Source organism: Astyanax mexicanus, chromosome 1, assembly GCF_023375975.1.
Source record: "Astyanax mexicanus isolate ESR-SI-001 chromosome 1, AstMex3_surface, whole genome shotgun sequence".
NCBI classification, from domain to species: Eukaryota; Metazoa; Chordata; class Actinopteri; order Characiformes; family Acestrorhamphidae; genus Astyanax; species Astyanax mexicanus.
In genome coordinates, this window is record NC_064408.1 from 46,394,718 (window position 1) to 46,419,087 (window position 24,370).

Sequence of the window (24,370 nt, forward strand, 5' to 3'; positions counted from 1 at the left end):
GGTAGCCTGATACAGAATGAGGTAATGTGAGGTATGGTTAGGCAGAGTGAGGTAGAGGAGTGATTGTGTTGGGCTAGTGCTAGTGTTGACGAAGGGTCCGCTAACAAGGAAGGACCCTCCCCATGCAAGCATCAAAAGCTTGACTTTAGTGCCTCGGCTCCTCAGAAACTGACAGAGCTCAATGGCTTGATGGGGAATACATTGTGGAAAACATGCTTCCGATATCAACAGTGGAGTCCGACTCCTTCAGGGTGTTGATAAGCTGAATGCTGAGCTAAAAAAGAATTTGAACAACTGGAATACTTGGCAACTACTGCAGATATATGGACTGCAAATAACAAAAGTTACCTGGGCGTAACTGCACACTGGATGCATCCAGCAAACTTGCAACAAAAAAAGCTGCCCTGGCATGCCGGCGTTCAAGGGCCGTTATACACACGAGCGTTTGACAACATCCACTCGTCATATGGCAACACAAAAGTAACGCAATAGTTACTTTTACTGGTAACTAGTTACTTTTTAGTGGAGTAACTCTACTCTACTTACTAACTCTAAATACTTTTTTGGAGAAGTAACTATTAACTATAACTAATTACTTTTTCAAAGTAACGTGCCAAACACTGATCATACTAAACTTTTTTCACGTATTGTAGTGATTTTATTAGTTAGCTAATAACAACCTGCAAGTTTTTAAGTGTTAAGCAGTTTACAACATGAACTGTGTGCATCAATTTATTGAATTTATTTATAAGTGTGTCTTACTACTGACACACCCCCAAATGGGAAACTCGGGGCTTATCTAAAAATCCCAGTTTCTCACTGGTAAATACGAGTTTGTGGTGGAGTTCATGAACTCTCATCTCCCACTCGACAGCAATACTTTGTTATAACATCACAAATTAGTCCATATCACACACCCGTGACATGCACACACACACACACACACACAATGTAAAGCAGTGAATTGATGTGGTGTGCAGAGCTGCATAAAGATCAGCAAGAGGAACTATAGGAGGAGCTTTCCACCCAGAGCTCACAGTCTCTGAAAACTGTGAACTTAATACTAGAGATAAATCACAGTTCAGGAAATCCCAGCATCAGAACTGTTGACTCTAGAAAAGGAAGAACATATGAGAAGAATAAATAAAGCGAAAGCAATATTTCAGATAAACTCAAAATATACATGTTAAGCAGTGTTGGGCACGTTACTTTGAAAAAGTAATTAGTTATAGTTACAAGTTACTTCTCCAAAAACTGAGTTACTTACTGAGCTACTCCACTATAGAAGTAACTAGTTACCAGTAAAAGTAACTATTGAGTAACTTGCCCCGTAAAAAAAATGAACAAAAGAAAATAAATTATGTAATTACTATTACTATTAGAAAAATAACAAACGAAAATAAACCCAAAATGTTGAAAAAACTATAATCTAACGAATGAAAAAAATAAGAAACGAAAAACTACACACGACCAAAGAAAATTTGACTTGTAATACTTAAAAAAAAAAAAACGGAAAAAACAAATACGCGTCTGGGGATAAAAATTAAACAAACCAAACCACACTCAAAGAAAAAATGTATATATAAACAAAACAAAAGAATGGACAAAAACAACAATCCATTAAAAAACTCATTTAAAACAATCACAGGCTTTCTGTGCATAGTAATAAAAGTTTTGGTTAGTTTCAGTTTTAAATCATGAAAACAGCTCACCAAAACCTCAACCTATCCTTTATATTTGACAATATTTGATTAACTTACAGCTCCTTACTTATTTTTAACTGAACTGAACACAAATGCCTGTCTGCTATATTAAGTTACAGTTATTTAGTCTGTGTACTAAACATAAATATAAATCCTTATAACTGACAGAAATAAATATAACTAATAATAATTTATAGTTACTGTGCAGATTTTAAAGTATATTTTATTTTTATAGTTGATTGCTGAAGGCTGTGGGTGAGCTTTATTTTTCTGTGGTAAAGAAGTGAAGGTATGGGGTATTTTGGAGCGCAGGGCGCAGGGTGATCAATCGCTCAAAGCTTTTTTCCGCCGCCAAGATAGAAACACGCCAGAAATGTACCTGAACACACATCATTTCCAGACCACCACGCCCATCAGCGTTTATATATATTCCAAAAGTCCAACGCTATTTTACGGACGCGTGCAAGGCGTAAAAATAGATTGTTGACGGGTGGCAACTCACCACGCTACACGCCTTGCGCGGGGTATACGATAGGACCCTTTGTCTGTAGTTAAAAAAAAAAGTTAATTGAGCTGCTAAAGTAACGTGCAGTAACGGGGTGTAGGAAATGGTAACGGCGTTATAGTTACAGTCAGAGTAATTAGTTAGATTACTCGTTACTGAAAAAAATAACGGCGTTAGTAACGCCTTTTATTTCAACGCCGTTATTCCTATTACTGATGTTAAGAGTCCAATTCCTCAACCTAACCCACCCCCATCTCATGTCCACTTCAGACAGAGTAACTGTGTGTGTGTGCGTGTGTGTGAGTATGTATGTGTGTGTGTGTGTGTGTGTATCTGTGTGTGTGAGTATGTATGTGTGTGTGTATGTATGTGTGTGTGTGTGTGTGCATGCGCAAAAGAGGAAACTGTGAATGAAGTCAAATCTGAGAATAGCTTGTCACAGTTTGTGGTTCAGTGATTATCAGGAAGGATCTGATGGTATAAACGAGAGATGAGTTGTGTTAAAGTGTGTTTGATGACTGATCCTCTGATCTGCACGGACATTAGAGTGTGTTAAACTGCAGTGAAGATCTGCTGAGAGAGGTGTGTATTCAGTGTGTGTATACAGAGCTAGTTTAATAGTGAGGAAGATGCTGAACTTCTATCTTCTCTTCATCGTACTTCACGTCTCTGAAGGTGAGTCTGAAACTCTGTTTTGATGAATTTCAAACATTTTAAACTCCAAATAAAAGTTTCTGCAGCTGTTAGAATATCCCATAATTATCAGTTTTAGAGAAATTCCAAAAAATATATTTCAGCATCTTACTGATGTGTTTCTGCAGGCTGTATTCTGGTAAACAGTGGAAGAGCACTGAGTATCACAGCTCATACAGGAGAGTCAGTACTGCTGCCCTGTTCCTGCACTGATCTAAACTCCACACCTGATACATTCACCTGGGAGAAACACAACACAATCAGTAACAGATATGAGGAGATATCCAGTGAGAGTGATCAGTACAGAAACAGAGTTCAGCTGTTTAATAATCTCTCTCCAGCTAATCTCTCTCTACTCATATCACACCTGACTGAAGAGGATGATGGATGGTACAGGTGTAAAGTTAAACATGGTGAATACACAGACATCAGACTCTCTGTTAAAGGTAAAACACTGTCTATATTTTTATTTCTGCTTTGGTTAAATTATCGTAGCTGTTTGTTTAGTTAATAAAATGTGTTTCTGTGATTCTTTCACTGAATATGAGAATAAACTGCTTTTATTTTTTAGCTTAAAATAAATTATTGTTTACACAATGCATTAATGCATTGATTGGCTAAACTGCGTTGGCTAAACTCATTGTAAAAAATAAATAAATACACAGTTAGTTAATGCCTAAATTCTGCATTAATGCCCTGAAAATAATAGGACACCTCATACAAAAGCATCATATTTCATCATATGAATTATTAATCTTCATTTAAACATTTGTGAGATTGTGATAATATAAGTTAACACATAAAACCGGATATATAAATACTTATTAGTGAGACAATTTTGAACTAAACATGCCTAAAATAAAAATAAGGTGCACCACATCAGCTGCAAATTGAATTCATTTAAACCTCAGATATTAGTTTGGTTTGATCTTGACTAAGACATTTAAGAAGTAATAAATATCAGGGGATTTAACTAAAAGTTTTTATTGTTGCTTTGGATAAAAGTGTCTGCTAAATGTAATGTAATGTAATTATTAAAATCTATATTTATTAAATGTCTATTACAGTTTAAATATATAGCTTAAAAGCACATAAACATGTTTTGATACCCCTCCCCACTCGTGTTTTTACCCTCCCTGAATGTTTTGAGTCCCAAAATTGAAGCTGTGCTACAGTGAAACTGTGTCAGGAGAGCAGTGTGTGATTAATCTTATCTTACTGATGTGTTTCTGCAGACTGTTCTCTGGTAAACAGAGGAGAAATACTGAGTATCAACGCTCATACAGGAGAGTCAGTACTGCTGCCCTGTTCCTGCACTGATCTAAACTCCACACCTGATACATTCAGCTGGAGGAAACTCAACACTATCAGTAACAGATGGGAGAACATATCCAGTGAGAGTGATCAGTACAGAAACAGAGTTCAGCTGTTTAATAATCTCTCTCCAGCTAATCTCTCTCTACTCATATCACACCTGACTGAAGAGGATGCAGGAGATTACAGGTGTAATATTAAACATGGTGAATTCAGAGACATCAGACTCACTGTTAAAGGTAAAATATTATTACTGGGATTAGGATTTTGTACTGGTTTCTCAGATCCTGAAATATAACTGTATTTATTAAATAACATTTTATTTCTGTTCTGTTCTTTTACTCTTTAACTCCAGTTACAGCAGAGGTCTCAAGACAAACCTCTTCAACTACTCCAATCACATCATCATCTCCCAGACCTAGTGCTACACCCAACACACTTCCTCCAGCTGAAGGTAAAATTCAACATCTATACTGTGTTTTACAGTTTTTAACAGTCGCTAACCCCCTTTTGTCTGATCTGTATCCACATGTTCAAATAAATACTCTAAATACACAGCATCTTTCTAACAATTATGTTTTTAACATGCTTACATTTTATTAACAAACTTTCTTATCTTATTTACAATTGCTTAAATACAGCATGCCAAACTTAAATACCTCATATTCCAAACCTTTAATACAGTATAGAACAAATACTTTTGCAACAATAGCAGGTGAAGAGCTATTAAAACTAATACACAATTTTGAATGTGCAGAATATTGAAACACAAGGCTATGACAGACCAACAAACGATAAGTTCTGGTCTCAGTATGAGACATATATATGTCCAGTGCAGGATAAGGGAGATGGAGAAGAGAAAGGTATTTTCGTACTTGTGTATTTTAATTTTGCACGTATAATAATATATAATAATTGTCTACTGTGTTTGTGTACTCTTTAGTTCTATATAGTAAATATCCCAAATACTGGTATATTGGACACAAAAGTAAAAAAATGTTATAAAAATGGACATTTTAATGTCTGCTGTTTGCTGAGACTGTACAAAAGTATTGCTGTTTCTGTAATGTAATTAGCTGTTAATATTTAACATTGTTTGGACTAGGAAACAGAACAGGGAACATGTGTTACTGTATTAAAATAATTAGTTGATGTGGATCCATGTTTTTGTGTCGTGACAACAAAATGTGCTTTTGTTAGGGAAGTTAAATATTTGGTTATTTAGATGAGGTAGGTAGACAAAATATTTAAAGTACTTGGAAACGCTTGTGAGCAGCTGCAAAAAAAGCAGTAACTATGTTTGTTGAATGTCTTTAAATACAAGTAATTTAAGTTCATCCACATTTCACTTTTAGTGTAATGCAAAATTTGCAGCACTGAACACCTTAAAAATGGATCTAAGAGTCCTTCCTTCTGTGTAATTACTAAACATGAGCGTGTATTAACTTTCAGAATTAAATTAAAATTCAAAATTGTCACTTCATGGCAGCATTTTTTTTACTTTTAATGCAATATATAATATGTTGTATTAATGTATAATGCCAAAAAATAATAATTTTGGACTACTGGTCAATATTAAATTTTTAGTGTAAAGAAAAGCTGGAAATTATGTCAAGCACACACACACACACACACACACACAGAGATAACTAAACTTGCCCTCTTTTCCCCTTTTACCTCAAGGCTCATCCCCAAGTCAATCTTTCCTCATTGTTTTAACTGTTCTCCTTCTACTGCTGGGACTTGGGGGACTTCTCTACTGGAGATACAGAGGTACACAACCACACACACACACACACACACACACACTTGCACACACACACACTTGCACACACACACACAAAACTCAACTTTGCTTCATTGGATTCTGCAGGACAGAGACAGGGACAGATGGAGAGCAAAGATCAAAAGCAGCAGAGAAGAGAGAAGGACACCCAGGTGAGTTCTTTTATTACATTATTTTCATCCATCCATCAATTATATTTCACTGTATTCCTCCACATTCCATAATACGACTTAGCTAAACATTTTGGACAACTCCAAATATATACTGAGCCATATTTTATAGCATACAATCAAATGTTACAGTCATCAAACCCCCTATCCATATTTGTCTTTTCTGTTAAAATCCCTTGATTTGACACCTGATTTGTAAATAAGTTATTTGATGACAGATTCTATTCAAAGGCTGAATTTTATAGTTTTTTAGATTTTGTGTCATCTGTGTATCTGTATAACAAGCAGTAAAAAGCATTGTGGTGTATCATTAAATGGTGGTTGCTGCAATTTGCCTTTTTGTAAAGCCATTTTGTTGTGTTATTGAACACTGAAATACATCAGTCAGCACACTGTAAAAGCCTAAAAGCAAATTTTAGTACAAATCCAAATGGGTAAAATAATATTCTATATATTTACAATGTTTGGTAAAACATGCAAAAACAAATGCACAATTTGCATACTCAACCAACCATCCCAACACATTCTTTTCTCATTTGGCCTTATTGCAGTAACCGTATGGGTTTTTGAGGAAAAAAATAATAATAATAATTTCCAGGAGCTAAATAAGCAAAATGAAATCACTCCTACACTAAAAATGTAAAAATATTCAAATAAAGGTGCTTATATTTTAAATAGCTTCATATGAACTATGTATGCACCTAAACTGGTATATGGGCCATTCCACCAAATGGGTGCCATTTAATTAAAACTTAAAACTATTCCAAAACTATTCCAAATTAAATATATATTTTTTATCTTTTCTCAACTCTGAATCTAATAACACATGTATTTAACAATTCAAAACCTGTATTAGTCAAACTCAGGCACCTTTACTTAATTTATTACAAGGTTTTCAAACCGAAGATGGTTACAAAACTTATGTGACATAAAAAAAAAACATGTTTACAATTAAGTCCATTAATTCCTTTGATTTTCTCTTAAGAAATTCTTTAGTTTAATGACACGGTTGACTGAATGTTCAAACTAATTATATTTATGACAATAATAACACTTCTGTTACTAGCACTCATTCCTGTTACTGGCACTCATTCCTGTTACTTTTTATGTTTTGCATAACAGAAACAAGTTTTTAGCATAGAATTAGCAAAAATATGAAAAATAGCTAAATGGAGGCTATGCTAATAGCATGAGAACACTGAGCACATTCTAGTGATTTTCTCAAATTTTTTATAAAAAAACAAATAGGATCCAAAAATGATCTACAAAAGAGGTAACAGAAATGAGGGAAAAAACAGGGACACAACTAAAATGTGTAGTTTAACTTAAATGTTATGGTTTTATTATGAATAAATGTATATGTTTGTATATATTTTTAATATTTTAATAATTATATTTGGATAGTAAAGCTTGTTCTAAGTCGTTTTTTTTTAATGTTTTTAATTACATGTCATACCTTTGAATTAGCTCAATGTAGGTCAAGACACTATGCTTAATAATAAAATGTATTTTAAAGTTATTGTGTGTGCACATTTATATATGTAATTTCCTGGGGACAATTTAATATATATATGTAATTTTATATATGTAATTTCCTGATTCGGTGGAATGGCTCTTTTTTATCTACAGGATCAAGTGACATACTCCACTATAGCCCACAGTAACACAACCAGACAAGTCACGGTGACGGACACTGAAGAAAACACTGAATACGCCACCATCAGAGGTAACTGATCAATTGGTCAATGTTACACTTTCCTGCACTGAAAACCAACCCTGAAAACACACATTAAACTGAGTAAAGACTGCTAAATTTAATCCCCGATAAGAGCATATTATAGGGTTCAAGCACTGAAGGTTTTTGCTCAGGTTTTTCTTCTTCGTTTTCTTAAACTGATACCGCAGACTAAACCGTAAAGCACAGAGACACCAAACTTGGTAAGTAGATGTAGTTTGTGTATGTCTCAGTGGAAAACAAGAACCGATTACTCCGATTGGCCAATAGGGGGCACCAATACCGTGCTCCAATTTACACTTTTCATTAATAACTTTTGAATCAAAAGACCTACCTTAAAATTATTTTCATATGTGATTCCTTAAGTCAAAACAAGATCTGTCCACTTAGATTAATTTCTATAACTTAATTATGCAAAACCTTCTTTTGCAAAAGTATGTAGATTTTAGGCCAATATTGACATGTTTAATGTCAAAAATTTGTCACAGTGTGAACCTCAATCATTTCTCATTTTTTTCATTTTTAATATTAATTTTTATATTAATTATGGATTATATTATGGATTTAAACAGAACATGACATGTTCTGACATGCGGGGGTACGGGGCCAATTTTAAACAACTATTTCTCAACAAACGAACATTCGATCAAGCTGAAATGTACAAAAAAAACCCATCTATTAGATATGTTCTAATTGACTTTGCAAGGGCCTCTTTGTGAATTTATGTTTTTGGACACCATCAGCCAATCAGGATTCAGCAGGCATTTGACAGGCTTGTAATGCATCAATCGTGATGAAACATGAAGGTATTTTCAGGTAGGGACACTTTTGAACAATTTGGACAATATGGGGTGCTATTCATGAAAATCATGTATATCTTATTCAAAGTGTGATATTGTGACATAATAATTGAGCAGTCATATTAAGTACAATGTTACAAAAAAATATAATTTAAAGTTCTTAAAGTTCTTTTTTTCTCTTTTCTCTATTTTTTAATACCTCAAATTTGATCTTTGTTGGTAAATAATAATAAAACAATGTTGACATTTGTAAACATCACAGCTGACATATGCAAAAAAATCTTTCTGTGTCAGAGACTATTTTTACTTCAGTAGCTATTTTTGAAAAAAAAAAAAAAAACGTTTGAGTCATATCAGTCTTTGGAAACCCCCACCAAGCACAAAAGACTGCTTTACATATGTTCATAGACCTTGCTTCTACAAACCTAAATGAGCAGAAGTTCAAAACTCTTGGTTCAATCAAAATGTGAGATAGATATACGGCATGTAAAATTGAGGGAAGATTTAAAAAGTTTTTAAATTTTAAAAATATGGCTTTCACTAGCCAGCCAGTTTTCAGCACCAATCCTTATTATGCTAAATGTGCTTGAACCCATGGATTGCCGTTTGTGGCTATATGATGATGATGATGATGATGATGGTGGTGATGATTGTATTAATATTATTATTATTAATATATTTGTCTATATTGTTGGGATGCTATGTCATATATTTACAGGGGTTGGACAATGAAACTGAAACACCTGTCATTTTAGTGTGGGAGGTTTCATGGCTAAATTGGAGCAGCCTGGTGTTCAATCTTCATTAATTAATTAATACATTACACCAGTAAGAGCAGAGTATGGAGGTTCAATTATCAGGGTAAGAGCACAGTTTTGCTCAAAATATTGCAATGCTCACAACATTATAGGTGACATGTGAGAGTTTAAAAGAGGACAAATTGTTGGTGCACATCTTGCTGGAGCATCTGTGACCAAGACAGCAAGTCTTTGTGATGTATCAAGAGCCACGGTATCCAGAGTAATGTCAGCATACCACCAAGAAGCATGAAGCACGTCCAACAGGATTAACTGTGGACGCAAGAGGAAGCTGTCTGAAAGGGATGTTTGGGTGCTAACCCAGATTGTATCCAAAAAACCTAAAACAACGCTGCCCAAATCACGGCAGAATTCAATGTGTACCTCAACTCTCCTGTTTTCAACAGAGACAATACATTATTGTGGTCTAAAACCAGGTGTTTCAGTTTCTTTGTCCAACCCCTGTATATTTAATATATATAATAGAACAAAGAACACATATCAGATTATTTGATTAACACTGAAATCCTAAACACATGATGAAATTGATGACAGCAATGTATTTCAAAAAGTTCGGGACAGCGGCAAACGAAAAAAGTAAATGAGTAGTAAAAACATTTTGAGGAACAATTTGCAGCTGACCCATTTGACCAGTGAAGAGTAACTGTTTATTATACCTTGGGTGTATTGACAAATATCTTTCAATTATGATTACTTAACTTAGTATCTATAATTACATAAAGGTGTGAAACCTTGTATTTTATATGCATTAACCAATACTCACATTGTATTTTATACGCATTTATATAGAAGATTAACCAATAATCACAATATATATTCTTTACACATATAGTTAAACATTGCTTGATCAGGCATGTAACTAACACATAGGATCTATTGTATGGCGTACTAACCACGCGTTATTAACACATTAGCATATAACATATGAAATCTATTGTGTGACTAGGGTAGCTCATGCTTGAGGCATTTCGTTGCATGACCCTAACTAACGGCCATCAATCATCGGCTGGTACACTCTGTATGAACTCGACTGGTACTATTCGGTACGAGACTAAATTGCTACAGAGGAGGCTCTTAGATCAAAGCGGCCTTCTGTGTGTGGGAGTGACGCACACTCACACAGATAATGCCACGATGTTCAATTCTGGAAGAACACAGTCAAGGTCAGACACTAGTGGTCCGGTCAGACACGTGAAACTTGAGCACTAACACGTGAAAGTATGCATACTAACATGAGATGATTTTAGCAACGCCTCATCAGGAGGTTTCACGTCATTTGGGGTATAAAACATGGAGTCAGATCAGAGGGGGTCAGAACTTATGCTGGGACGACTGTTAACTGTCTTGTATGTATTGGTTCTCCTGAATTCAGTAATAAATACTTGGTTTGCTTTCAACTTCACTCCACCTGTCTGCAACTCTATCAAAACGAATACGTAGGGGAGTTGTACCCCGGATGAGGGGTGGGTGGAAACCCACCTTTCATTTTCTTTTTTACAACACCAGGTATAAAAATAACATATAAGAGTGGCATAACCTCTCCGAAGTTAAAATGTATAATGCAATGAAGAAGCCATATGTCATTACAATCCAGAAACACTGCCATATTCTCTAGGCCAAAATCCTTTACCTGTTCCGTGTTCAGATTAATTCAAATTTGTACTTCTTTTTGGAGACAATGGATGTTGTGTACTGTAGACTCCCCCAAGAAAGGGATCATCCAGCTTGTTATCAGTACACAATTCAAAAGCCTGCATCTCTGATGATAAGGGGTTGCATTAGTGCATTAGTGATGATAATCTGGCAATTCCTCTTCCAAATTTCCAATTATAATTTTTTACATTTACAGACTGAAAAGCTGCCACAATGTTAAAAATGGGTTTCATGGGTTTTTTTTTTTTTTTTTTTTTTTTTCAAAATCTGATATGTATTCTGTGTTCTGTTGGGAACAAAATATAGGTGTATAAGTTTTGTAAATTGCTGCTTTTTCTGCATTATGTTACATTTACATGCTTTATCAAAACATTTTTTTTTATTGAGTTCCTGTTATTATTCTCATTAATCATCTTTTTGCTTCTTTTTCTTATTATTATTCGCAGTAACAATATTATTAGTAGTATTAGTAGTACAGGCTTACTTTATTTAAACTTTTTTATTAACTTTGTAATTATATAATTGTGACAAAAACAAATTACAGTAGTACAGTTTTATAAAATACACACATAACAAAACAAGTTAAGACTCATGTCTAAACTACAGTTAATTAAAATATGGTTTCATATTTTATTTTTTTACCTAAACTGTATTACTGTAAAATGTAACAGTAGTCACACTATTTAAGCACAGTTAATTGTTTAAAGTGTTCATAGCTCAGTTTGCTTTTTTTAATTGCATTAACAATGGAGATGATATGTTTAGTATTGATGTTTATTTTTTGTATTTTTTTAATTGCAATTGATTTATATTATTTTGTGTTTAGAGTTTTGTTAAATGCATACAATTTTATACCAGTGACAAAGTACGGAAATTCGAATTAATTTAACATTACGAATAAATGTCTGATAAACTATTATTTATATATACTTGGGTAGGTACTTGGTCTACGATTAATATAGAAGACATTGATGTCAATCAATATTAATGTAAGAAACTCAGCGAGAAAGAATACATAAAGACAGGTGTGTGGATAGAGCATTTGTTCTTGCATGGGAGGAATAAGTATTTGTATTTAAGTCAGAACAGATCATTGTATGCCGATGAAAGATTATTTAAAGTCATGTACACAACGTTCACTTTAGACTCGAAAGGTTCGGAAGTTTGTAGAACTTTTTTTTTTTTTTTCAGTTTATCTAAAAAAAATCGACACAAATTGTTCCCTATTTTCTGATTCATCTTAAAGTGTAATTTTCTCAGACTTTTTTAAAGCTTTTTGCTCAAGCAGTTTATTATTTTTATTTTTTGTATTAATGTTATTCTGTCTACTGCTCCAAACATCTGTATCTGTATTTAAATGTAAACTGAAAGTGGGCATGTTTGAAACTTGTTTGTGCTTTTAACAAATTTGACATTCAAGTAAATATGTTTTAAAGACATCTATGTACCGCAAAAGTAGCTATAGGCTATTTTAAAACTAAATTTACATTTATCCATGTTCATTTTCTCCAGTTTTTTTGTGAATAAAAGCATATTTGGCATATTGTTTGTGTGTGTGTTTGATGACAGGCTCTGTGCAGACATGTATAAAATTGTGATTTGAGTAGAAGTTGAAGTGTTCTTTAAGCTTCATACTTAAGTAGAATTATTATTTAACATATTTTGTACTTAAATCTTGCAAGTAGATTATTCTAAAGTTTGCTCAAGTAGGGAACGCAAGTTTGTTAAATGCAGCCATAGGGCCTAACAAGCTGAATATAATTGTAAGTGAATCTCAGGTCATCTGGTGTGAAGAGTGTTTAAAACACTAGGTAATATTACTAGTATATACTAGTATATCCAGTACTGCAGTAAAGACTGTGCTAACCATCAACATTAACCACAGGACTTAATAACTATGATTATTTAGTACTGGTTCCTGCTAGCTAGCTTGGCTAGCTATGCTAGCTTGGCTGTACAAAATATGTGTTATAATTCCAACACAGTGCAACTGTAAGAAAGCGGCATGTGCCGCCAACCACCAGCAGAGGGCCTAGACACTGCAATGGAAGAGCTGGTGGATCTGGGGCAAAAAACACCAAGTCCCATAATCCTAAGCTCTTCCATTGCAGTGTCTGGGCCCTCTGCTGGTGGTTGGCGGCACATGCCGCTTTCTTACAGCAACCGAATTGTATGCAAATACTCTTAAATTACAGTCTGGAATGAATTGTGTAGTTTAATTATGACTGATTGGTTTGATTTAAACATTTCAACTGTGGAGCAGAGGGGCATATTAATGGACAATTTTGTATATTGTGTGCTGCCAGCTGTTTTGACAACTTGAGAGTTAAATGTGAGATAAACAATTATATGCTGTATGTATGTATTTTTTCTTGTCTGGTAAATGGAAAGATGGTCTACTGATGACGAAAGTAAAGCTTTAATGAAAGTATACTGCTTTGAAATGTTCAGTACAGTGCTAGAACACTCCTATTTTTTAGAGTTGTAGAGTAGCAGTGCTGTATGGCCGAGTCAAGCTGTTTTTTTTTTCTCATCGTAGCGTTGACTTTATTGGATTATTGCAATGTCAGATTCCTAATTCTTCTCTTCACTGCTAAAACTGAGACATAGTCCACTGTTAAGCTGAGCTAAAGGCGTAGTTGCCATGTGGGTCAGCCAGACCTGACTTTTCCTGTACCAGCTTTCTCAAGTTTCCAAAAGTCTTTTAAAGGTGTAGGAAAATTATTTACTGCTCTCTGGCTTTGTCTGTAATTTCTCCAAATGAAATGTTTATACTTTTAATAGTTACAGGATTCTCTGTGTTTCTGTGTCTTTTTTTCTAGTTATTGTGATGAAAGTGTGAATGTGCCGTGTGTAAGTCTGTAAATGCTTCAGTAGAGAGTGCAGTAACACAATCTATTCCAATACTGCTTTACTACAGAGAAAGTTTCTAATTTAAATCCTATTTTCTTTCCAATTTACACGGCCAATTACCCAACCCACTCATTAAGACTCCCGCTATCATTAGTGATGCTCCAGGAGGGTGAAGACTAGCACATGCCTACTCTGATACATGTGAAGTCAGACACCACCTCTTTTCAAACTGCTGCTGATGCAGCATTACTGAGTAGCATCACAGAGCACTCGGAAGGAAGTGCAGCAATTCGGTTCTGATACATCAGCTCACAGATGCCTTGTGCTGACTGATGTCACCCTTTGGAGTGATGTAGGGAGAGAGCGCCATCTACTTACCCAAAGAGAGCAAAGGCTCTCTCAGGGCAGCTGATGGCAAGCTACATGAACAGGATTCGAACTGGCGATCTCCTGATCATAACCCCACTCTTTTCTTAAACATTTTTTTACATTTTTTAAACTTTTACAATATACAATGTTGTTTAATGATACTAGTATTCCTGTTTTGTTTAGTTTTATTTTATTGATTTATCTTAAAGGAAGTATTCTGCTAAATTTTGTACACTGGACTTTATACTATTTCTGGTAAATGACTTGATCTAAAGATCTTAAATGGTAAAAATAAAGGGGAAAAATAGGAAAGAGTGTTTTAAAACTTTTGACTGAAAGTTTATGTACTGAAATAGTACTTGTTTGGATGATACACTTAAATGACACAAAAAAGTGGTTTTCTAATGCCTTACAAAACCGTGAAAGCTGAGATACTAGTAGTAACTATTTTTGACACATTTATATTATAATATGAATATGAACAGTTTTTTCCTCTACATTTCACAATGTGTTCATGTGATCTGAGCTACTATAGTACAGTATATTTCTTTATTTACTTACTATATCAACCAACCATGTGTGATATATAAAAAAAATAATAATAAATTGTTGGATGTGATCTTAAAAAAAACTGTGGTTTGTGGTGTTTAGTCTAAAGTGCTTGTCCTCGTTTCAATCTGTGGTTTAAAAAGAACTGGTGGCTGTTCATTTAAAGACCTGCTAGCAGTAGTATTGTTTATTTACAAAATAACAGATTTAATAATGTACACAAAGCAAACAATAAAATCTTTTGCAGACTTGTGTTGAGATGAAGCTCTTGAAACAGGTTTTATGGAATCTCAGTTAAAGTGAGAAATATAGTCTCAATAAGCCAATATAGACAATGGGAAAAGAAAGGCAAGACATTCATATTTTGGTTTTGTCTGACTGTTTTTATTTTTTTCTCATATTTACTCTTGTGTAAAGTAGAAGCACTTGGGTTCTACCAGTAAACTCTGTTAAAACACCACGTCCACAGGAGACTGGATTTCATTTAACCTTTTTGCCTTTATTTCCAACGAACATACATTGTGGCAAATGATACACCACAAGAGAGGAAACAGAATGTGTCCTCAATAAGGACAGGAAACTCTCTCTCTCTTTCTCTGTGGTTTTACCAGCTTCACAAATCCTCTGCAAACTTTCCGTTCAATTACGTTTTAACTCCTCTGTTCAGCACGGACATTAGAGTGTGTTAAACTGCAGTGAAGATCTGCTGAGAGAGGTGTGTATTCAGTCTGTGTATACAGAGCTTGTGTAGGACTGGGTGTGACGTCAGCATTGGTTTAATGGGGAAAATGTTGCCAAATCTATATCTTCTCTTCATCGTGCTTCACGTCTTTGAAGGTGAGTTTAATTAAATTTTGTACATATATTATTGTTTTGAATTTTAAAAAAATGTACAAGGTTTTCAATGTAACAAAATAAGCCCTTCCAATGATTAAACATACAGTACATCAAACATGTCGTCCTTTTGTGCATTTTAATTTGAATTATTTAGTTTTGACTTATATTTCTTTAATCATTAAGGCAGTTAAAATAAAAGGACTTAGCAATGAGTTAGTAATAAACAAATGATTTCTCTCAAAAGGGGGCAATAGTCAATCATATTCTTCTCTAATCCTATTTTAAATCCTATATTTATTAAAATGGCTCAAACATTGATGAAACATGTCCATTAATTTCACACAAATGTAGTTGTGTCCTGTGTAAACATAAACGATTCATGACATACATCCATACACTTGGTCTTTGTTCCTTTTCAGAAATTATGTTCATATAATTTAAGCACTTCGGCATTTAAGCACTTAAAGCATTTCTTTGCAGCTTTGTTGGACAATTTAGCATGTATTTGGTCTTTTCTTATACACCATTGAGCTTAGACATCCTTTATATAGATATTTAGATATCCAACCTGGCTGAGCTTGAGCTACTGTGCAAAGAAGAATGGGGCAGATCTCTAGATCTGCAAAGCTAGTAGAGAAATGCTCCAAAACACTTGCAGCTGTAACTGCAGCGAAATGTGGCTCTAATAATTAAGTAGCAACCTTTAGTGCACCAGTAAATTGCGCTGAATTGAGGGCATGTCTGTGTGTCTTTAGTATTGTGAGGACGCAAAAAATACAACTTGCAGCTTGAAACGTGCAAAAGGCATGTACTATTTTTTTTATGAATAATGGGTGTGTTTTGGGTGTAACGTGAAAAAAAAACAATCAGTGTGCCAGTTCGCATTCGCTTCTAGAGCCAGCTGCGCTCTGATTTTGGCACATTTGTATCTTAACAGTGTGCTAATTTTGTTTGTCTCAGAGGATACTGACTTGCACATTCACGCTGTGAAGGTATGCCAGCAGCTCATTTAAGGAAACCTCACTGTTATTTTATTCTTTATTTAGTTTATTGTTGAGTTCAGTCCATGTATGTATGTATGTATGTGTTTAATGAGCAGAGGTGTACGCCCACTGAGCATGCCCCATTTATAGGAATGGATTCTTTTTGACTATAGACTGTTGTCTAATTTTATTTCAGTCAGTGGCACGCCTGCATTATCCTTTGCAGTTATTTAAAAATTATTTTAGTCTGGACTGTTTCAGTCATTGTTTTTATTTTTGTGTTTTTGAGAATTTTCTGTGGATTATTTTGGATTTTTTTGTTAAAGACTTTTGCTTCTGGAATTCTGGAATTTGGGAAAATTTTTACGAGTGGGCGGGACTTAGAAGAAGGTGTTCCCCTTGAATCTGCATTGGTCAGCTGGTTTTAGACTGACTGGTTCCCTGAACCCTAGTCTGAGACTGACCACGCCCACCCCGCCCGTTTCAAGCATATGGCGGAGTGAATGGGTTCCAGTGCACAACAGCAGCAGATACTTTTACAAATAAATTTCTTACAAACGTTATGTTAAATGTTATATTTATTCTCTTAGCAAGTGTTTCACTCAATTAAAAAGCTCACGTTAGTGAGGTGTGCTAAATATTCATGCGCAAAGTACGTAACTAGCTAACTTACTAGTTCACTGACTAGGTAACTCACTAGCTCATTAACTAGCTAACTCAATAACTTACTAATTAGGTAAACCAACTAAACCACTAGCTTTCTAACTAGATAACTCACTAGTCCACTGACCAGGCAACTAACTAACGCACTAGCTCACTAACTAGCTAATTCACTAGTTCACTGACTAGGTAAACTAACTAAATGGCTAACTCACCAACTAGCTATCTCACTAGTCAACTGATTAGGTAACTAACTAACTCACTAGCTCACTAATTAGCTAAGGGACTAGTTCACTGACTAGGTAACTATCATTTGCGCATGAATATTTAGCACACCTTGCTAATGTAAGCTTTTTAATTGAGTGAAACAGTTGCTAAAAGAATAAATATAACCTTAAACATAAAGTTTGTATGAAATTTAATTGTAAAAGTATCTGCTGCTGTTGTGCTCTGAAACCAAAAATCATTAATTCTACTGTCTTAAAGTTGTCATTTTGCTAGAAACCCGGTTAGAACTTGCTATTTTTAAAATGCAGTAGGTCACTCTGAGATGTATATGCATGCTGCACATAAATCTGTTCTCCTCCCCGCATTACCTGCATTAGCCAATAAAATAAAAATAAACAAAAAAGTGTTAGTGAATCAGGAAAAGCCCCCTGACTGATAGATAGATAGATAGATAGATAGATAGATAGATAGATAGATAGATAGATAGATAGATAGATAGATAGATAGATAGATAGATAGATAGATAGATAGATAGATAGATACTTTATTGATCCCCAAGGGGAAATTCTTGAAATGGTGATGTCCACCATTAAAGTAGGATTCACGGCCTCGCTCACCTGTGATGCTCCTTTAGAGGGCATCAAATGCTTATCAAACGCGAGACATTGCATGTCATGACTGTTCATGAGTAAGAGCAAAAATTCTGTCATTTTTCCCCGCCCACTACTCCACCCAACTAAAACACCATGGGGCAGGAGCCCCGGAGCTCATAGGGCATTCATTCACACTAGAGACCATTGCATAATTAATAGCATAGGTGTGTTTCTGAGAGAAGGGAGGAGATGAGAGGGTGGTGGTGAGTGTAAAGTTGTTAATCACAGAGGTGAGCTAAGAAGGAGGAGGAAAAGTTAGGCAAGGTCTATCTTCTAAATTCCAGTGCTTTGTCCATTCATCCTAAAACAGCAACTTTCTGTGGTACAAGTAAATACTTTAAAGGACCATTATTGATTATATTTTCTGTATTAACTCATAAAATTATTAGGACATATCAGATATTAAGAAAACATGGTACGTTTAAGTACCAGAAGCTCTTATCAGCAGAACTTCAGCCAGTATTTTCTTATTTGAACTGTGTGGTACATCACGGAAATCTGTGTGGAATGTAGCCTTTAAACCTGCCCATTGCCATTTCAGCAGTCCCATTTCCACACTTTTTTTTTCTGCTAAATAGGTAATCACTGAACTTCAGTTAGGTTCACTAACCATAGCTAGGCCATTTATGGCCACTACTAGTGTAGTAGAGACAAGCAATTTAGACATTGTAATGTATATATTCACTGATCAGCTACAGAGTAAGACTTATTGTCGTTTGCCACTGTGCCTCAATGTGGCAACCTGTGTGAGCATCTGGTGAGAACAGGTGGGGCAGAAAACGCCATCCATAGTTTAAAAATCTGACTCATGCAGGCATTTCACACAATTGCTCGCATTTATTGTTGATTGTTCTTTTAAATGAATCATTTGTGATGAGAGCTTTGCACAGCAATGGATTATAAATCAAGAATTAACTCATGAAATACCAATATTCTTTGCTATACCCACCTACGCCACCTGAGGACTAACCCCTCAGGAAATTGTGACCCAGTTCTTAACCAAAAGCACACTGGTTAGTTGTGGTGAGCAGACAGAAGCGATGGTTTCAGTTACAATTTTACTTTCAAGAAACACCTTTTTATTTAAAAAGTTAGAAAACTAAACAATAAGAAGCATTAAATGCTTGGCTGCAACAATCGTAAATTGACAACAAATAAAAATAAAATAAATAATCTAACAAAACTGAAACAATGGCTAAAGAATAAAGAACCAAACTTAACTAAATCCAACGAATATTCCTACCAAAATACAGCTCAAGAAACTTAAAAAAATAAATAATTACAAACCTTTAATAAATTCTCCAAAGAACATCCAAAAAAACCCAAAATCAAATAAAGCGTAAAAAAAAACATTATATTTATATAAATAAAAGAATGGCGCTGAGGGAATTAAAACTCGGGATAGCCATAACAAAACTTGCATTTAACCTGCCAAATAAAAAAAGTAAATCAAACCGAAAAATCCAACAATAAACCCTTAGATAGATGAAAAAAAAAAGAATAGTGCTGAGGAAACTAATAAACTCAACGGGAATTAGCGATATAACATTAACTTGCATTTGAAAAAAATATTCAGTGAAAACTCAAAGAGTAACACAACTTAACCGTGACCAAAATATTCACAAAAACATAAATGAACGAATTCCCAAAAAGGAAAACGAAAGACTTTACACAAGATAAGAAAACCACTTCATTAATCCCCCCAAGAAAAATACGGAGACTGCGGCAACAATGTGCCCCGCTAAACCCTTTTAAAATAAAGAAACCCACACAATGATCAAAAGAATTCACCAGGGACGTACAGCCATGCATGCACCAGTAAAGTGCGATTAAATCTAAAAAATAGAGTGGAGCGATCAATAATAGCACTGGAGAGGAAAATGGGCTGGGGAACCACTTGAACCTGTTCTATCCTAGTAAACACAATTAAAAACAATTAAACATTATATAACCATGAAACAAAAACACAACAGCAAAATATACTAAAATATGTACCAGGATCATGCAGCCCGACAAAGTGGAGGGATGAGAGTTAGCAAGGTGGGTCAGTGTTCTAACAAAACAAATATTATGCTAAAGGGTCATGAAATACTTGGACGTACATTTAAGATACCTACCTGGAATAGCTTATAGGTGAAATGGTAAGAGGTATTAAGGTGCTTTCACACTGCACGTGGTAGGTGAAGCGCGGTACGCTGACCCTCATAATATTCAATTGTTTCTAGAGCCGTATTAGTTGTGCGTCGCTGCCGGGGAGCAGAGCGGAACACAGTGCGTTTCCCCGTCCATAACCACACCTCTACTGCGCTGCCACTCACAGCGGTCAAAGTTCAACATGGTTCAACTTTGACCTCACGGCAAAAAACGTGTGACGTGACTCACGCGACCAGAGAAAAACTGTAATCTAAACAACTATAAACACGAGCGAATGACTAATAATAGCCATTAGTAAACATTTTCATCTGTACAGCACTTCCCTACAGTCATATAGAACAGGAGTAAGAAAAGAAACAGGTCTTTATTCCAAAGGTGCTTACACACTGAACGCGGCAGGTGCTGCGCGGTATGCTGACCCCTATAGGATCACACTAGCCAAACGAACCGTGCTTTGGGAGGTAACCGTGCCCGGGCACGGTTCGGATTGCCTAGTGTGAGTACACCCTAAGATATGTAGGTTAATTTTGAGCTCAGTATGAATGGATTTGTCTCAATTTGTTCCTAACAATCCATGATGTGTTTTGACAGGTTGCACTGTGGAAAACAGTGGATCAACGCTGAGTATTACAGCAAGAACTGAAGAGCCAGTACTGCTGCCCTGTTCCTGCACTGATCTACACTCCACACCTGAAAGTTTTATCTGGAAATATATTAAAACACAGGAAGTGATCTCTGTTCAGCACACTAACAGGGTTCTGCTATTTAATGAGCATTATCCAGGAAATCTCTCTCTACTTATACCACACCTGACTGAAGAGGATGCAGGATGGTACAGATGTGATGCGAAAATTAGTGGATACATAGATGTCATACTCACTGTTAAAGGAAAACCCAATTTAGGTCTGTATTTTCACTTTGATTCTTTTTAAAATAAAACTATATTCATTTTTTGTACTATGCAATTGTATTGTCCTAACATGTATTACGCTCCATTTAGGAGCTATAGGAGGATGAAAAGCAAAAAGGAGTCGGTAACATGAAAAAACAATCAACAAAGAAATGCATAGTAGAAGAGCTAGCAAACTATATTAAATATCTGATGAGGGAGCAAAAAGAAACAGGAGGGTATAAATATTAAAAAGTCCAGGTGTGAGCAATCAGAAGCTCGGTGAGCATGATCAGGAAAGTCCAAATTTAGTCCATTTATAGACTAAAGTTTATAGGAAATATAGCTTGTATACATGTTTTCCCATTAAAAATACATTTAAACATGCATATATGATTTAATTGGATGAAGCAGGCAACACCATTGTTAACACCCACATGTGCCCATCAGAGGGTGGTGGTTCATGTCTGTCTGTTGACTTGATGGAGCAGTGCAAATGCAGCATTAGACATTTAGTGGTCAGAAGAAGAAGCTGCTGGAATGCTATTGGCATTGACACAATAATTAAATGCAAGTTATTATCATAAAATTCAGTATTTACTGTATCTATTTTACAATCATTTATTTTAAACATATTGCTACCTATACAGTATCTCTCTCATGCACACAACAGTACTTCTATTAGTCAACACATATACTTGGTATAAAATCCAGGGTTCTGATCACATGAAGGACTACCTTATTAATCTTAATTAATTTCACAAATGTTTCTTTCTACAGGCTGCACTCTAGATAACAATGGAACAAAATTAGAGATCACAGCTCATGCTGGAGAGTCAGTATTGCTGCCCTGTTCCTGCACTGATCTAAACTCCACACCTAATAAATTAACCTGGAGGAAACACAACACAATCAGAAACAGATGGGAGGAGATATCTAGTGAGAGTGATCAGTACAGAAACAGAGTTCAGCTGTTTAATAATCTCTCTCCAGCTAATCTCTCTCTACTCATATCACACCTGACTGAAGAGGATGCAGGAGATTACAGCTGTGAAGTTAAAGGAAGGGAATACACACACATCACTGTCATGGTTAAACATGGTAAAAACATTGTTTGGATCTGTTTTTCCAAATGAAAATACATAATACTCGATAATATTCTTTAAGATAATTAATAATCTCTTTTTTTTTTTTGCTACAGGTTCTCCACACTCTCTGCCATTTGTCCCGTTTGCCTTGGCAACAGTGATCTTCCTCCACATTATAGTAGCTGTGGTTTACTGCACCAAGAGAACTAAAGGTACAAAAACTTTACAATCAAAATGCTGTACACCAAATTATTTTCTAATGTATTAATCTATTTAATCAACATCTCCAGCCACAGTTCACTACACCACTAATGATGGAGATGGAAGGATCAATCTGGAGTAGAGCTGTTCCTCGACTTCAGCATGAATTCACCATGTAGTTGCCCAAGAATTATTTCAGATTTCAATGTGACCTTGAGAGGCAATCTGTGGTTCTTTATTTTCATTCTTCTTTTTGATCATTTCTAGGTGCCCTGTCTTATATATGATGGGCGTGGTGGTGGAATTGAGGTGTGTTTAGGTCATTTCGGGCGTAATGCTATTTTCGCAACAGAAAACGAAGGTGTACCATTGACTGATTTGAACCCTGGCAACAGTCAATAGTCAGACATTCATTGCTATCTTGGCAACAAAGCTGCTCATGCACAGCACGCTAATGCACCTACGCTTGTTATACACAGACACACCTGCAAGCGCTCTAAATCAAGCTGTGTGGTTGACGGCTCACCTATAGATCGCTAAAAGGAGTTATAAGTTATTATATATTTAAGCAATAATACATGTGAGGGAGTGCTATAACATGTAATATTGGCTCTGCTGTGCTGCAGTCATAGTCAATATTACACGTTATAGCACTCCCTCTCACGTATTATTGCGATTATACCACAGTTCCATTATCACTGTTTAATGAAAGATTTTGAGTTAAAGAGGATGAGAAAATACAATCTGTTTGGTCATAAAAACTCTGCTAGTTAAAATTGTTCCATTGCTGCTCTGTTTGTAGCTGCGCTGTTTGGTTTGTAAGCGCTGCATCATTGCTAGGTTACCTGTATGTGGTGGACTAATACATGGAGAGCTTCGGCTACAGAGCATTACCAGCTGATAATGGCACTCATAGAATTCCTCTCAGCCAATCATATTGCAGAGTCGGAACTAACTGTGTTATAATGTACAATTACATATAACTTCTTATTCCTGCCAGGGTGATGTACAATTCATTACATTTTGATGTTGAAAAGTAATTAATAAAAAGGTAGAAATGCCTCAGAATGACTTGGAACACAATCTTTCCAGAATGAATATCTTTTGGCATCTATTGTCCATGTTTTTATTGTGCTAGGCTTGGTAGTATTTGTACTATGTCTTGGCAAGCACCTAAGCAATGCTCTACATGTATTTGTATCTGGATTGGACTAATTGCAAGTACTGTTAAAATATTATTTTACTTCTTTTACTTGTCCTTGGTGCATGCTGACTCTCTTGTAGTAGCTTGGGGGTTAAATTAGATGTAAGGAACACAGGAAGCAAGGAATGCGGAGGCACGTGCTGAACGTAAAACAGTGATTTATTTACAAGAGTGACTATTTACAAAGTAAACAGGACAGCAAAAACATGAGGCATACCAGAATCATTGAGGGCCATGCAGGGGTTCAGCAACGGAGAAGCAAACATGAAAATAAGGTCTAGGCACAGAGAGTAGTCTAACAAGCAGGAGGTCGATCACAAAGACAGTAGTAAGAGGACTAGGCTAAAGTGATGGTCAAACAAAGCAGGAGTTCCTTATCAAAAGACAAGTAATAAGAGGGCTAGGCTAAAGAGTGGTCTAGGAACAGAAAAAACAGGTCAGGAACTGGAAAATAGGAAAGCAATAGAAAATTGTATAACAGCTGGAGAACAAGGTAATACTCGGAAAGGAGCAATGGGAACAGGA

The 24,370-nt window shown here is 35.4% G+C and overlaps 1 protein-coding gene across 1 annotated transcript; it reads left to right on the forward strand.

Annotated features, from left to right (window-relative positions):
- Window positions 1–2,837: 2,837 nt before the first annotated feature.
- LOC125806219 (cell surface A33 antigen-like) lies at window positions 2,838–22,928 on the forward strand. The gene is made up of 8 exons (XM_049486290.1): window positions 2,838–2,883; window positions 3,030–3,347; window positions 4,137–4,454; window positions 4,571–4,669; window positions 6,089–6,153; window positions 7,801–7,897; window positions 22,554–22,652; window positions 22,909–22,928. The coding sequence occupies exons 1-8, from the start codon at window positions 2,838–2,840 to the stop codon at window positions 22,926–22,928; spliced, it is 1,062 nt and encodes a 353-aa protein (XP_049342247.1).
- Window positions 22,929–24,370: the final 1,442 nt, after the last annotated feature.